Source organism: Chaetodon auriga, chromosome 8, assembly GCF_051107435.1.
Source record: "Chaetodon auriga isolate fChaAug3 chromosome 8, fChaAug3.hap1, whole genome shotgun sequence".
NCBI classification, from domain to species: Eukaryota; Metazoa; Chordata; class Actinopteri; order Chaetodontiformes; family Chaetodontidae; genus Chaetodon; species Chaetodon auriga.
This window is the reverse complement of record NC_135081.1, coordinates 11,198,669-11,212,619: the sequence shown is the minus strand read 5'-3', so window position 1 is coordinate 11,212,619 and position 13,951 is coordinate 11,198,669. Positions and strand designations below refer to the sequence as shown.

The 13,951-nt window shown below is 42.1% G+C and overlaps 1 protein-coding gene across 3 annotated transcripts in view; it reads left to right on the top strand.

Annotated features, from left to right (window-relative positions):
• Positions 1-13,951, top strand: part of cobl (cordon-bleu WH2 repeat protein) — a 54,313-nt gene that overhangs the window by 32,738 nt on the left and 7,624 nt on the right. For all 3 annotated transcript variants that reach the window (XM_076737924.1, XM_076737925.1, XM_076737923.1), the window contains 2 exons: positions 4,587-5,199; positions 12,454-12,775. In XM_076737924.1, coding sequence (XP_076594039.1) covers positions 4,587-5,199; positions 12,454-12,775 — 935 coding nt within the window. The remainder of the gene's footprint in view (positions 1-4,586; positions 5,200-12,453; positions 12,776-13,951) is intronic.

The following is a 13,951-nucleotide window of genomic DNA, read 5'->3' as shown; positions in this document are numbered from 1 at the left end:
TGAATAGTGTGAATATACTCAAGATTTGCATGATTTACAACAAATTTGTCATTTGCACATGCATATGTGAGTCAGGTACAGCAGACCTAGTGTTCACCAGTGTTAGAAAAAATAGCATTGATGCAAAACCAGAGTCCAGCTACGGTATTTTTGGATACTGTTGGATTGGTGAATGGAAGATCTTTGTGGGTTGTCTGTTGGCTCTCTGTATCTTGAATGTGATTGGATGGAGCGTGCAAGTGTTAAGTTGAATTCTGTAATGCAATGGGAAAAGTAGCTTTTGACACAATGCAGTAGTTAGTTAATCAGTACTTGTCGTTTGCTAACCCATTTACTCTTATTTCATTTTTCCTTTGTCATACACATGCATACTAACAACATAAATGCTATTTATATTAATACACAACGTGTCCTGTGCACTGTGTGTGTGTTTGGTCTTGTGGTGCCGACTGAAGTGTACTGTAGGTAGGCACTGTAAGCTTTCTATTCTTAAACACTGACCTTGAAGATTGTGAAAGTGTGAGTTAGGGGCCTGGAATAGGGGAACACGTCACTCTGCCATGCTGCCTATGTAGGGCAGGATCTGTTTGCACTTGAAGCTGTCAAAACATCTTGTGTATGAGATCAGCCAGGACAGATGGGACAAACAAGTGAAGCGAATGTATGTTTGTGTCAGTCTCAAACCGTTTGTGGCTGTATCTGAGCGTGTGTGTGTGTGTCGTATTAGGATGTGTGTGTGTGTGTGTGAGAGCAGGCAACATATCAGTATAAATTACAGTTTTAAAGAGCTAATCACTGATTGGTTGTTGATAATTAGAAAGCAGTCTGTGAACACCCCTACTTATGTTACTTATGTTACTTAAACTTATGTTTAAATATTTCAACAAGTATTTACATGTTAGACAGTGTACATGTAATCTAATAACTATTTATTTTTTATAACCTTTTAATTAGCAAATACACACTATTCATTGTCAGAAAATTTCTCACTATACTCTTCTCATGTTCCCTTGACCCCTGACCCAAAACTGTGCATATGAACATTTCTGTAAATGTCGGGAAAAGGGCAAGAAAACATTAAATTTCAGTTGGTTAGTAGGACAAAGTACATGACAATAGAACTGGGTCAGCCATGTGTCTCCTTATCCTTAGCTAGCCTCTTCTACGCCCCCCTATTGTTAAGACTTTTAACATAAAACTCTTTTCAACATACATCCCACACACCCGAACATACGTTCATTATAACACACATAGACACAATAACCAGAACACACACTAACTGTCCTCCAGCATGCTGTTAGGATGTTTTTGACCTCGGTGCCCTCAGTGTTGAGACAGTTCAGCCGCTATTATTATCTCTGCCATGCACATACATACGCATACATCTGTGCACACGCATGAATTTTGAATGTCCTCATGCATGCTGACATGCACAAGCACACACATATACAGTGTAACCCCCTCTTGTACACACACATACTCCATTTCACATTCCACATTAGCGCTGTAATGTCCGTCACAAAGCCCCTCACCCATCAAGAGTCCTTCGAAACAACTGATGAATGGTCACGCAACAGGTTGAAGCCTCCATGGGTGGCCCTATCTGATCAACATGCTCCAACATGGGGCCCTTCGCCTCTCAAACCATGGAGTGGAAAATTTAATGGACACACCAGACTGTCCTGGCATGGCCTTCTATGAGCTTTTGTGTAAAGGCGCATTCCCCTTTAACATACCCACGTCCACATATGTTGTGTTGTTTCTCAATTGTTCTGTAATCAAAGCGCATACAAAACCAAACAAGAGCAGAAAAATCATCAGAATGAATGAATGAGGGTAGATATTAACTAGTTGGAGGATGTGTGCATTGTGATTGGCTGACCAGCTGAGATCAGTGGGAGTGACTCTGGTCTGTATTTCCTTCATTTTCTCCACTACATTTTAGTTTAGTTGTGCTATCTTAGTAGTCAGCACACTGACAAAGTTAACAAAACTACAGCATTTTTACAGCAGAGCTTATCTCCCTCAATAACAGATTTAAGCAATCTTCAGTCCTAGCACCATTCGTGAGACAGAAACACTGCAGAGAACATCAAAGCTTTGAATAGCTGTAATCAACTTCACTTGTGGAGTTACTGTTAAACAAACAAAATCACACTGGTATGGAAACAAGGAAGTCAGATAATTAGATGACGTCCCTACATCCTCTCTGAATCATCAGAAATAAATGGACCTCTGGTGACTTTTTGATTGTGTTTCTTGAAGTAAGAGTGTGGTAAGAAAAACACTGAAGAAGCCCTGTAGATATTTAATACACTGGAATATGATTCATGACTCAGGCTCCGTGTGATAACTAATAACTTTAACTTCTGAATGTTTGTCTCATTAAGAACATGGTAAATAAAATCTACAGTGTGATTAGTCACTATCATCTCAATGTTTGTCTTTCACAGGATAATGTGAAAGAACTGCTCTCGAGTGAACTCATCACTCAACTTTGCAGTGATTCCATTTGACGTCGTTTCTGCGTGTGATTTGATGCAACATGACTTGATTGTACTTACGGCGTCAGGACTTGAGAATCCACTTGATACTCTGACCGTCCTGTGCTTTGTTGTGATTTGACTTGTGATGTCATGACACAAGGTTGACTTGAGACATGAGCAGAAGTCAGATCCTGCCTATAGCTTGCAGCAATGCAAGCTTAGCTGATGGGAAAAAAAAAAACAAACGTATTTTTTACAGCTATTCTCCTATAACATGAGTTTGAACAAGCAGCTGCAAATGTTAAGTCAGTAAACAGCGCACATAAACACAGTGTATACATGACCATATTACATAGCCAGCTTAACTTAATGTATAGTGTGACCTTGAATGTGGTATACTACAGAGTCTTGAGTCTTGGCTTCAGTCTCCAACAATCTTAAGTACATGCTGCGTTCCCAGTCATGGCGCCAATAAGCCCATGAGAGCAGCACACACTTAACCCTGCAACCCTTAACAACTCCCTAATCCATACACCCCAGCTCGGCCTGAGATATGAGATATACTGTTCCTTCTCATGTGTGTGCACTTGTGTGCATATGTGAGAGTGTGTGCACGCATGTGCATGTGTGCGTTGTGGCCACAGCTTTTTCTTTCAGAGCACGACTTGGCAGCAGTCTTATGTTTCACTCTGCAGGGAACGCACACATAAACTTACTCTCACACATGCACGCGCACACACAAACACGCACACACCCACACCCACCTATCTTCATAGGCAAGTCAGTCATCCATTTCAGCTTCAACTTTGGCCCACATCCACTGGTATGTCTGTATTCATGTATGTATGAATGCCAGAGTGGGAGAGAAGCGGGAGACCAAGGAAAAAAAAAGACAACCAGTTGGGGGGCCATTTGGATTTCTATAGCATGCCATGCAGTGAGTTCATTGAGTTCACATGTGTGAACCCAGTTTGCCTGCAGAAAGGCAAGGTGGCCTGATCTCGCTCTTGTCCTGCTGCATGATGCAACGCTACATGCAGCTCCGGGCATGTTCTCTGTTGAGTTTCACAGTGAAGAAAAGTTGAACGCAGCAGCAGTAATTGGGATTTTTTTTTTCTTTTTTTTTTTTTTTTTAGAAAGAAGGACATCTACACTGTTGAAACCTGCCCACAGCACTTTTAAATTGATTCTTAGAAAACTGACTTCACAGAAAGTGAAATCAACTTGCACAGGAGCGTGTGAAGTCTCATCTCCCTGTGGAAGAAAACAGAATTTCCCAATCATTAGTTTGTCATCTCCCCCCTTTTTTTTTTCAATGTATCTCTGTCTCCTCCTCTGTCCTCCTCTCTTGCAAGTTTCTACCTCAAAGCAGTCTGGATTTATTCTTTTTCCTTTTCCGTCACAGTCATTCTGAAAAACATAAAACAATACTAATGTTATGAAACACCCATTGACAGATTTCTGCCCAAGCACTTGTTCTCTCTGAGCTGAATGTCACTTGATATCATTTGACTTTTTCCTGCCATTGACTTCATGCGTAAGTGACTTAAGGGGCACCTTGCCAATAATTGTGTTTTTGAACTGAATGGAGTGTTTTTGACATGTGACATGTTTTGTTTTGTGTTTGCACACACTGAAGAAATGACATAATTTCGCTAACAACATCTGTTACTTCACCCCCTGAAGTGATCAGTAATTCACTAGTATGAGTAATTCAGCAAGACAGCTTTACATTTGGAGTATGGTTGACGCCCCCTTCAATAATTGGAAGAAGCACCAAAGTAAAATACACATACAGTATCAATATGTACTCTCACAATACCACTGCATCAAAGTAACTGTATCACAGTGAGACGTTATATGTTTTGTTGTAGGATAATTTGAAAGGAATGTTGGCACCCTGATGATTTGAGGACTCAGACGCCTGCCAGAACTCCACTTGATTTAATTACTCAGTAGTAAACTCTACTTCAGTCTTGGTAGACAGGCTGATTTATGGTTAGACCACACACACACACACACACACACACATGCACAAGGTACTCGCATAAATTAACTTTCGACTGTCTCTCTCCTTTTCTCTCACTTATTTTCTATCAGATTGGCATCGGCTCAGAAACCCAGCAGACAAAAAGGAGGGCTCCAGCCCCTCCTCCCACCCCAGCTTCCATCACCCCGGGCCCTGATGACACTTCAGCCTCTGCCACTCCTGCCCCTGATAGCCACGCTACTGATACACCAACCCCAGCCATCTGTACCAAGGTGGCACAGTCAACCACTGTCTCTGCTACCACTGTGGTAGTGCAAACAATAAAACCAGTCCCCTTGAAAAGAACAGTACAACCTCCACCTGTGAGTGCTGCCAACCCAACCCCCAGCTCCCCGACCCCAAGCGGCAGCACCACTGACAGCCTGGCTGTCCAGGATTCCAGCTCTGAACTCAGCCACAGCCTTGACGACTCAGATGTTGACCTCGACCAGACTGGATCCCAGTGCAGCAGCCTCACCAGCAGCACAGTGAGTGGGTCTGTGCAGGTCCAACCTGCTACAAAAAGCTCCAGCAGCAGGAGGATGGAGGAATTGGAAAAGGCCAGCAGCCTGGTTGCCAAATTGAATCAAGAGGCAACCTCAGACAGGAGCTCCAGGTCGGAGACTGAGTCTGCCCTGAACCTGAAACTTGATGAAGTTGAGAACAACAGGCACAGCGCAATGGGTAAATATCTATAAAATGACACAATGACAAGCTTAAACCAGCAACTGAAACAGATTTTAGAAATAACAGTGTGTAGATGCAGCCAATTTAGAAAGAAATAGGTCAATACTTATCTTTAATAAGATCACAGTTTCTGCACAAACACTATAATTATCAGGTGTTTTTTTCCTTGATAATGATCACACAACCTATTTTATTCTAGTAATTGTCTAACATCTTTCAGTTGGCAGACTACTTCTTCACAAATTAAAGACAGAGATGGCAACACTGCACAACACATTAACAGCAGGAATAATGCCAAATGACAGCTTAAGATATTTTTAATGATAAAGCAGACGCAGCACCACAGGCGATGAAGCTGTAATGAGACCTACCTGTTGTATTTGTGTATCATTATGACACATATCACTCTTTGTTTTTCCATCAATTACGTTGTGATTTTGATTTAAACCAACTGCCATATCACATTTTCACACCACTGTACACAAGACATTTATATCAAATAAAATGAAGTTGGTTGTTGATCACTGAACTCCTGACAGTGATGGTAAGCACTCTCTCTGTGTGTTAAAGAAGTGAGACTCTGAATTTTGCCTGTAGAGGTAGAAAGTGACTGAAAATCTGCCCTGGAGGACTGAGCCGTCACACTGCTGCAACGTCTGAAACTTAAACTCTCAAGAAGGACGTATACAACCTGGTGTGTGTGACACTGTGTGTGTGTGTGTGTGTGTGTGCACACCTCGTCATGGTTGAAGTACAGGAACTAGTGGAGCTGGTTTTCATCATAGCTCATGAGACAATACAGTCCTTGTCTCTCGTCTGAACTTATCAATCCCTCACGTCCCTCCAATCTTTCTCTCTTTTTTCCCTCTTTCTCCATCCCTCTCTTTACCACTCTCTCTCTCTCTCTCTCATATGCACGCAGCCACGCACACAAACCTTCAAAGCTAGCAGATACAAAGACAGACAGATCCATCATAGATTTAAACAGTATCTGCTTGAACTTTAGCTGGCCTCGTATTGATCTTTATATAACCTAGATCTTTCTCTGGAGCAAAGTGAGATTGCAGCAGAGGGCTGCCTTGTCTGACAAGGGCAGAGATGAGAAAGCTGTAGACCTCAGAAATAGGGATGAGAAAGGTGAGGGTACCAGAATGGAGTTCAGGGAGAGGAGCATGGGAAGGTTTTGGCAGCAGGATGACAGGGTAGTGAGGTAGAAACAAGGGAACTTGGGGGTATTCAGGAAAGGAGAATGAGGAGCAGGCAGATGAAAGCAAGAGAAAGAATGAAGTATGAGGAGGTTAGTACATTAGTTGGGGTATAAGAGACAGCATTGGGATCATTAACGCGTTTACAAACCTGGCTGCTTCTCTTTTTATCTCTTTTCTATCCTGACACTGCTCACAGTACATCACCGCCTCTCTTCTCTTCTGCTTTGACTCTCTCCCTGTTTTCAGTCTTCTCCCCTTTTGCAATGTGTTTGAAGTTTAAGTGTTTATTGGTAGTAAAATAGTTATATACCAAAAGCCACATTATCTCCAACAGTCCTTTTTGTCCTACACACACCCTCAATATCACCTTTTCACATGCATTGACTATAAACTTGATGTTCTTCGGTGCAGCTTGACAACTGCACTTGGTCATACATGAATGATACATATTTGACAGTGAATGAATAGCTGGTATACGTTAGGGCTAGACAGCTACACCCTGCATGTACAGAATAGGGTGGTACTGTCATGCTTGTATAGGCAGAGACAGAAATGTACACAGTACACTTACTGGGTTCAGTTAGTGTTTAATTTTTATAGTTTTGATTTATTCTTTCACTTGAGCAGAACTGAATATGTCAAACTGTCAACTGTATGCGCTCTGTGATAAAGATTCAAAGTAAACAGAGGTGGAGCTGCAAATCCTTAAAGTAAAAGTAACATTAATACAGAATTACTTCAGTTTTTTTTCCTGGTGCCTGATATCAGGTAATATTTACCATAGCTCTTCACATTATGTTGTACTGTAATGATTAAAATGTCTGTTTCCTTATTCAGAACTGCAGCTTGGTTGAAAATGGGACTAAAAAGACTTTGGATTTGCAAAACGGTTAAATACAAAACGAGCATATGTATAATGTCTATGTATTTGTTTCGCCACAGCTTCTGCTTGATGCAGAGAGGCCAGGGCGAAAGGTAGATTTGTGTTTCTTCTTTGAGTTTAGTCAACACAAGCTCCACTGGTGTTGACAACGTGACATAGTACTACTGTTTTTGAGACTGCATCCACATAAATCATACTGTTATTTCGTGCCTTAGGCATCAGTACAGTGTGTGTCTGCGTGTGTGTTATTTAGAAAAACACAGCAACAATAATATGAGGGGAAAAATGAGATCAAATTGTTGAGTGTAATTTTTAGGGCTTTTTGTTTATGTGTGTGTGTGTGTGTGTGTGTGCGCGTGTGTGTGTGTGTGTGTGCGCGTGTGTGTGTGTGAGTGCATGCGTATGCGTGTGTGGGTTCCAGAAGCTGTCAAAGTTATGATGGTGTTGTTTATCATCTCGGCCCTGCATACTGTTCCAGTTCCTTCTCATTGTCGACATCAGAGTAAACACAATAAAGTAGCCCAGCGACAGCACCTGCTGACTAAGACACAGCACACTGATGCATCACTTGTCTTAAAAGGACATTTAGGTAGCCCAGATTACCCCTACAATCCAATATGTTATCCAGATTGAATTTGTCCTACCTGTCAGTCCACAGTTCTGGTAGCATCGCCCGTCTCCTATGCTTCGTGTATCATAGTCTGCATATACTACACCTCTGTATTCAACCACTCTGTTTTCTTTCTCCCTGCCTCTTCTTATATTAGCGTCCCCATGCTAACATCCTACTTGTTAGTGATTGAATACACGTTAAAAGTTAGACAGAAATACTCAAATCCTCAGTGGCAGAGTATACAGTGAAGAAATAAAATGACACTTTGACTCGTGGCACACATTTATTGTTATTCATGGTTTTACTTTTCACTTTTCTTGAACCTTCAGCTGATACTCTGCAGACCTTTGTTGCCAAAGTCGGGGCCTCCACTAGATAGTCAGGTAAATGGTGAAATTCCACAAGAGCAATTCTAAAAACCTGAACAAATGAATGTACTGTAAACACTCGCTTACAGTACTTTAACAGAGATAACCTCCATGGCTCAGTAGACAAAGGAAGTCGTTCTGCCCACAGAAACTCAAACTTCATCACCAGGAAATCCAAAGATAAAGAAGCCACAGTTTGAATAACAAGAAATGCAGCACAGAAACACAGAAGACATTGCCAGAATAAATAAAAAACAAAGATCTTGATAATTACTTCATGTTTTCTGACCTACTTTCAGTTTGATAAGAAGTCTGCATGTAAGATGTTTGTGTCACATTCCCCATTTTTCCAAACATGACCGTCAGTGCCTGCCCTGCCTGCATGCTGTTTCTCCCGCAGGAACCACTGATCGTCCTGCTCTACCAAAACCTCATCGTTCCCCGGCCTGGGAGCCACCACAGCTTGTCTTACCCCCTACCCCACCCTCCCCTCCCATTGAGCCCACAGAAAGCAACTCCCCACAGAGTCACATGGAGGCGGAGGAAACAGCTCCCCAGTGTAGGTTCCAGATGGACTGCTCTCGCCTTCCTTCTCTCTGGGTTGTTCTTTTCTTTCCTAGAAGCCGCTGTCCCGGTTGTCTAACTTTCGAACCAATCAGAGTTCGTATTTTTGCAACTATTCTTTTGCTGTCAAACCTTTTAGTGTGCATGTAAATACTGCACTCACATGCATTCCATCTCACTCTTTCCGTCATGACCTGAACAGCTCAGCTGTTACAGTAAGTGATACTGGGTCCATGTGAGGTCAAGGTGCTTCATATCTATAAATGTCAACCTGGAAGCTGCGTTATTTCTTCTCGGTCCAAAAGGTCAGAATGGGGTCAACACCAATCAACTGAAGTGCCTTTTTTGTTGCATTTGTGTCGTGCATGGGGAGTATATTAGATGTCCTGTTTAATGGCAGACGTTGAGTGATACTGAGCTATGCTATGTGAGCCACCTTATGCTTCTCAATGTGCTCTCTGATAGTGTGAAAACCCTTCTTTTTCTTTCACTGTTTGTTGTCCTCAGTCTCTGCCTTCACTTCTAGGTTTTTCTCTGGATGCCGTTTTCATCACCTACCCACCAAGTGCAATGTTCATGATCTGTCAATCTCAAATCTCCTCTGTTCTTCTTCACCCCCAACCCTGCACCCTACATTGTAGTGTACTGCTGTGGGCCCGTGCGTCTGCGCTCCAAACGCTCCTGAAGTCGCTCTCTGGCTTGACTCTTCCCTCGTCCGACAATCGGTTTTCATCAGTTCCCTTTGCTTCGTCTTGGCCCTTCTTAATTCTGCTGGACTTCCCTCTGACATTCACCACCCTCCTCTCATGCTTTTAAGATATTTTCTACTGTTTCCTCTGTACTCTTTTATTTGTTTTCATGGTCTCATTGCTGTTATGATTTTCATCTTCTCATTTCTATCACTTGCTTTCACTTGGTGTCAGAGTACCTCACAGGAGTCACTTTGCAGCAACTGTCCTTGTGATTGTTAGTATTTGACTCTGTTGAGGACACAAAGTACTGCAGAGGTGAAAGCAAGTCTTGTCCTCCAGCTTGACTCTTAAAGCAATGAGTTTTCTTTCTTTCTTTCTTTCTTTCTTTCTTTTTTTTTTTTTTACAAATGTATGTATATACTGTTGATGGTTTTGCATTTCAACTTGATTTGCTGGATGTTCATGATTATGCATAAGATCAGAGCTGAGTTAAAAGCAGACACACAGAATGCAGTCAGAGGACTGTGCAACAGCAGATGAGCTAAACCCTGGATGTATCAGTTACTGTGTGATTGATGGGTGACATGCTGAAATGAGGCTATGAGGCTATGGCAAGGCCATGTGATATCTATCCGCCAATATTTTGGTGATACAATATCTGGAGATCAATAGTTGGACAGTGTATGTTTCTCTCTCTGCCTGGTGTTGTGGTTTGGTTTAGAAATGTGAGAGCTGAATGCATGCTGCCTTTGGCAGTATCACGGAAGGAGTGATCTATCAATGACATGTTGCTTTTGGTAGCGGTGCCTCATGTATTTGAGAGACAAGCAGATGAAATAAAAGACCTCTGTCAAAGAAGAGCGCATAGCAGTCTACCAAGAAAAGAGAACGACACCACACTCATTTGTTGTAAAGCTTTTCATATTATTGTAGTTGCATGAGTGTTTCACAGCTTGTTTTTAAATGATGGGTAGGGATCCAAAATTACCCCTCTGTTGTGACATCTTATGTGAAAAAGGGGTTAATTGTTTGGGGTCCAGAACAAGACTAAGTATATTATTTGTATCTTTGGCTGACAGACTGCAGTAGATGTGGCCTTAAGGCAAGACTGTCACAGAAAACAACTTGTTTACAATTATGAGCACTATATTATTGCATATATGTGGCTTGTGCTTTTTGTGTGGTGCCTGTCAAGGGAATGGAGCCCTTGTTTTATCATATAACTTGTTGTGTACCATATGAATGCAACTATTGTGGTGTCACAGAATCAAAGTAGAATTTGACATTTTTGAGACAACGTTTGGCTCTGATTATAGCAATGGACAACGCATATCTGGTTTTATTTGTAGTAATGAATTTTATTTCACAGTAATCCAGTTTTTATGTAAAATGTCATGAATCCTATTTGAAGCCATTGAGTCATGGTGCAAATGTGGAGCCTTGTAAAAGCATGTGTACTTATTGAGCCTGTGGAGTTGTGATAATGGACAGGTTACATGAACAGAACACTTATCCGTAAAGGAAATCTGTGTTGTGTATGATGTTAAAATATGTTTGAAAGATGTTTTTCAATTAAACAGTTGAAGACTGCGTCAAGATTCAAGGACTTTGGTTTAGGATTGTGCATGGCAGGCTGTGGTTAGATTTGGACAAATAACAGCACAGCATTGATTTGCATGGTACACTTTGTTGGGCTTTGAAGTACGCGCCCAAGGCCATCTTGATTTGGACGTTTCGTACTGTGTGGGAATGCTAACTCGTGTGTTTATAATGCAAGTGTATACGTAAGTGTGTGTAAACATATGAGAGCATGACAGCGTGTGTATATGGGCACTTGTCTCTGCATGTGTGTGTGTGCTGATTGTGGCTGTTGCTGGCATGACTAAGCTGTTGCTGGGAAGGAGCTGGGAGGACAGCCCTGTGAGTCATCACCACATCTCCTGGAACTGACTGTTCTCTCCACACCATTAGGATCAGGCCCAAAACTGACAGGCCTGCACACACACACACACACACACACACACACACACGAGCACATAGGAAGATATAATGGAGCGCAATGAATGCCCAGATGCATGCACAGACTCAAAGACACATGGTATTATAAACAAGGTCACTCACTGTTAAACTCATTTTAAAGAATCCCCTGTTGAGTTCCCAGTGCTGTGCATGCTGGCCGGGCTGCTGCAAACCTAACAAATGGTACATTGATTTTTATTCTCTTGGCCTAGAGTTCAGTGAGATCAGTGACAGACTAAATAAGTTCTCCAAAACCCACAGGACTGACCAGAGCATGACTGTGCTAAAGAGATGAGAGGGTATGAAGCAATACTATCTTTCACTGGAACCTAAAACAGTACTGTAAAAATCTAATTAAAAGGGTTTGTTTACAGTAAATCCACCCACACATCATTAAAGCTGTTTTATCAAGCCACAAGTGGTTGTGGTCCAGGCTTGCATTTGTATATTTGGCTTGTGTTTCCTGGTTTGTGTGTGTGTGGTGTCAGAATGAATTTTGAAACTAGCGTAAATACTTCCTCTGTTTTGTTTTTTTTCCCCCTCTTCTACCATCTCCTGCTTTTCATGCTCTGCATCCTGTGTTTCTTTTCAAACAAATAGTGTGAAGGATGATTTGTCGTGTTGTTTTTCTCAGTGTTTTCTCAGGTATCGAAAGCCTTTTAAGGTTTGTGGATTTTACAAGAAGAAATATGGCCTAAAAGTTAATGCATGGCATGAGTAAAAAACCTGAGGCCTCTGTGTCTCCAATACAAGCTCATTCTCAGTCCTTTAGTTTTAACAACCACAGGCCATTGAAAACCCTTTGATTTGGAGCTTGAAGTTGATGCTAACAGTTGCTAACATTCGTAAAGGACAATGATAATGCCCAATACTGATGCTAAGATCTTCCTCTATCCTCTCCCAGCTTGGCTCCACTCCATGCGGAGCTCCACAGCCAGTGGCCAGAAACCAGAAACTGAAACACCTGAAGAGGAGACCATGTCCTTGGGAAGCAGCAGCAGTGGCAGCAGCCTCCCCGACCAGGGTTATGCCGCCTCTGAGGGCATGACAGAGGGCGAGGACTCAGGCATGGTCAGCTCTCCATCTGACACCCAACCCACATCCCCAGATGGGAGTTTGTCTCTGGATGGAAGTAGCGGTGGCGGGGGAGAGAGACTGCTGGGACCAGTGCGGGACAATTCCAGTGACAGCGATGAAGGATGTGCCACCTGGGGATCAAGCCACAGGTAAAGAGGAAGTCATGGAAATAGGGAGAAACAAAAAGTGAGGGAGGAAAAATAGAATGAAGTTGACAAGCATTTGCTATATATTTGTGTAATTTGTGATATTTGGCCATCAACATGATGAAAGTCTCATTCAAGATGGTGACGCACACTGAGGCATCTGCATTGCCCTCCAGAGAATATGAGTGATTCACAGTGTCTACCTCACTCATTTATCTCTCTTGCCATATGCTTCCCAGGAGTTGTTTTCGATTCCTTACATTAAATCTTTCCCATTGCTGACACCTTTTATTCTGAAAGCTGTTTTAATAGATCTGGTTTCCTGGCAGGTGATATAATGCATATGCCATACACCTTGCTGTCGATTTGAGCCAGCCTAACCACTGATAACTCACACCTGCATGAAAATTATTAGTTAAATTCTTGCATTTGGCCATCAAGTTTAGTATCACACCTGTAATTTCACCTGGATAGTGAACCATCACCATTTGAGCAAGCTATAGAAGTCTCCACAGTTTTTAACTGTGCTACTGCCAGTAGTAATAAACCAAGAGCAGTTCCCACCATGTGTTATATTTGAGCTGTGGCCAAAGCTGGCACCCTCAGCCTTTAGTGCTGGGCTTTCAGTTATGACTCTAGGCGCTTATTCAAAGGCCTTTGTGGAAAAAGAGTGTGGCCCCAGATCACTTTTCGCCTTTTAAGTTGTTGTGAAATGTGTATGGTAATGTTCCCAGACCAGGGATCTGGGATTGATGCTCTTAATCAGAGAAACTCTATGAATCCAGGGCCTGGCCTGATGTTGCTGGCCCCTCAGTATTCCAGGAAAGCACTATAACCCTGTTCTCAGAATCGTTGAGGAAAAGAGCACCAGTCCAAGTCGCTTAGAAGACAAACTCTATTTGGTTTGGCCTTCTTGTTGCAATTTGTTATGGCTAATACGCCAGTAACTCATGAGAATGCTCTGTTGAACCCTTGAAGCCAATGAAGGAAGTTTAAACTGTGGTAATAATATCTTAACAGCTGCATGTTTCAAAGCCAGCAAGCTCCAGTAAAAATAAAATTCAACTTTGAACAAGCACAAAATATTTAAAACTAACACATTTGTTTTCTTTCTCCTACTACTGAACTGCATTTAGCCTTTTGGTTTCTGCGGCAGATTGTTAACGGGAACAGTGCTGG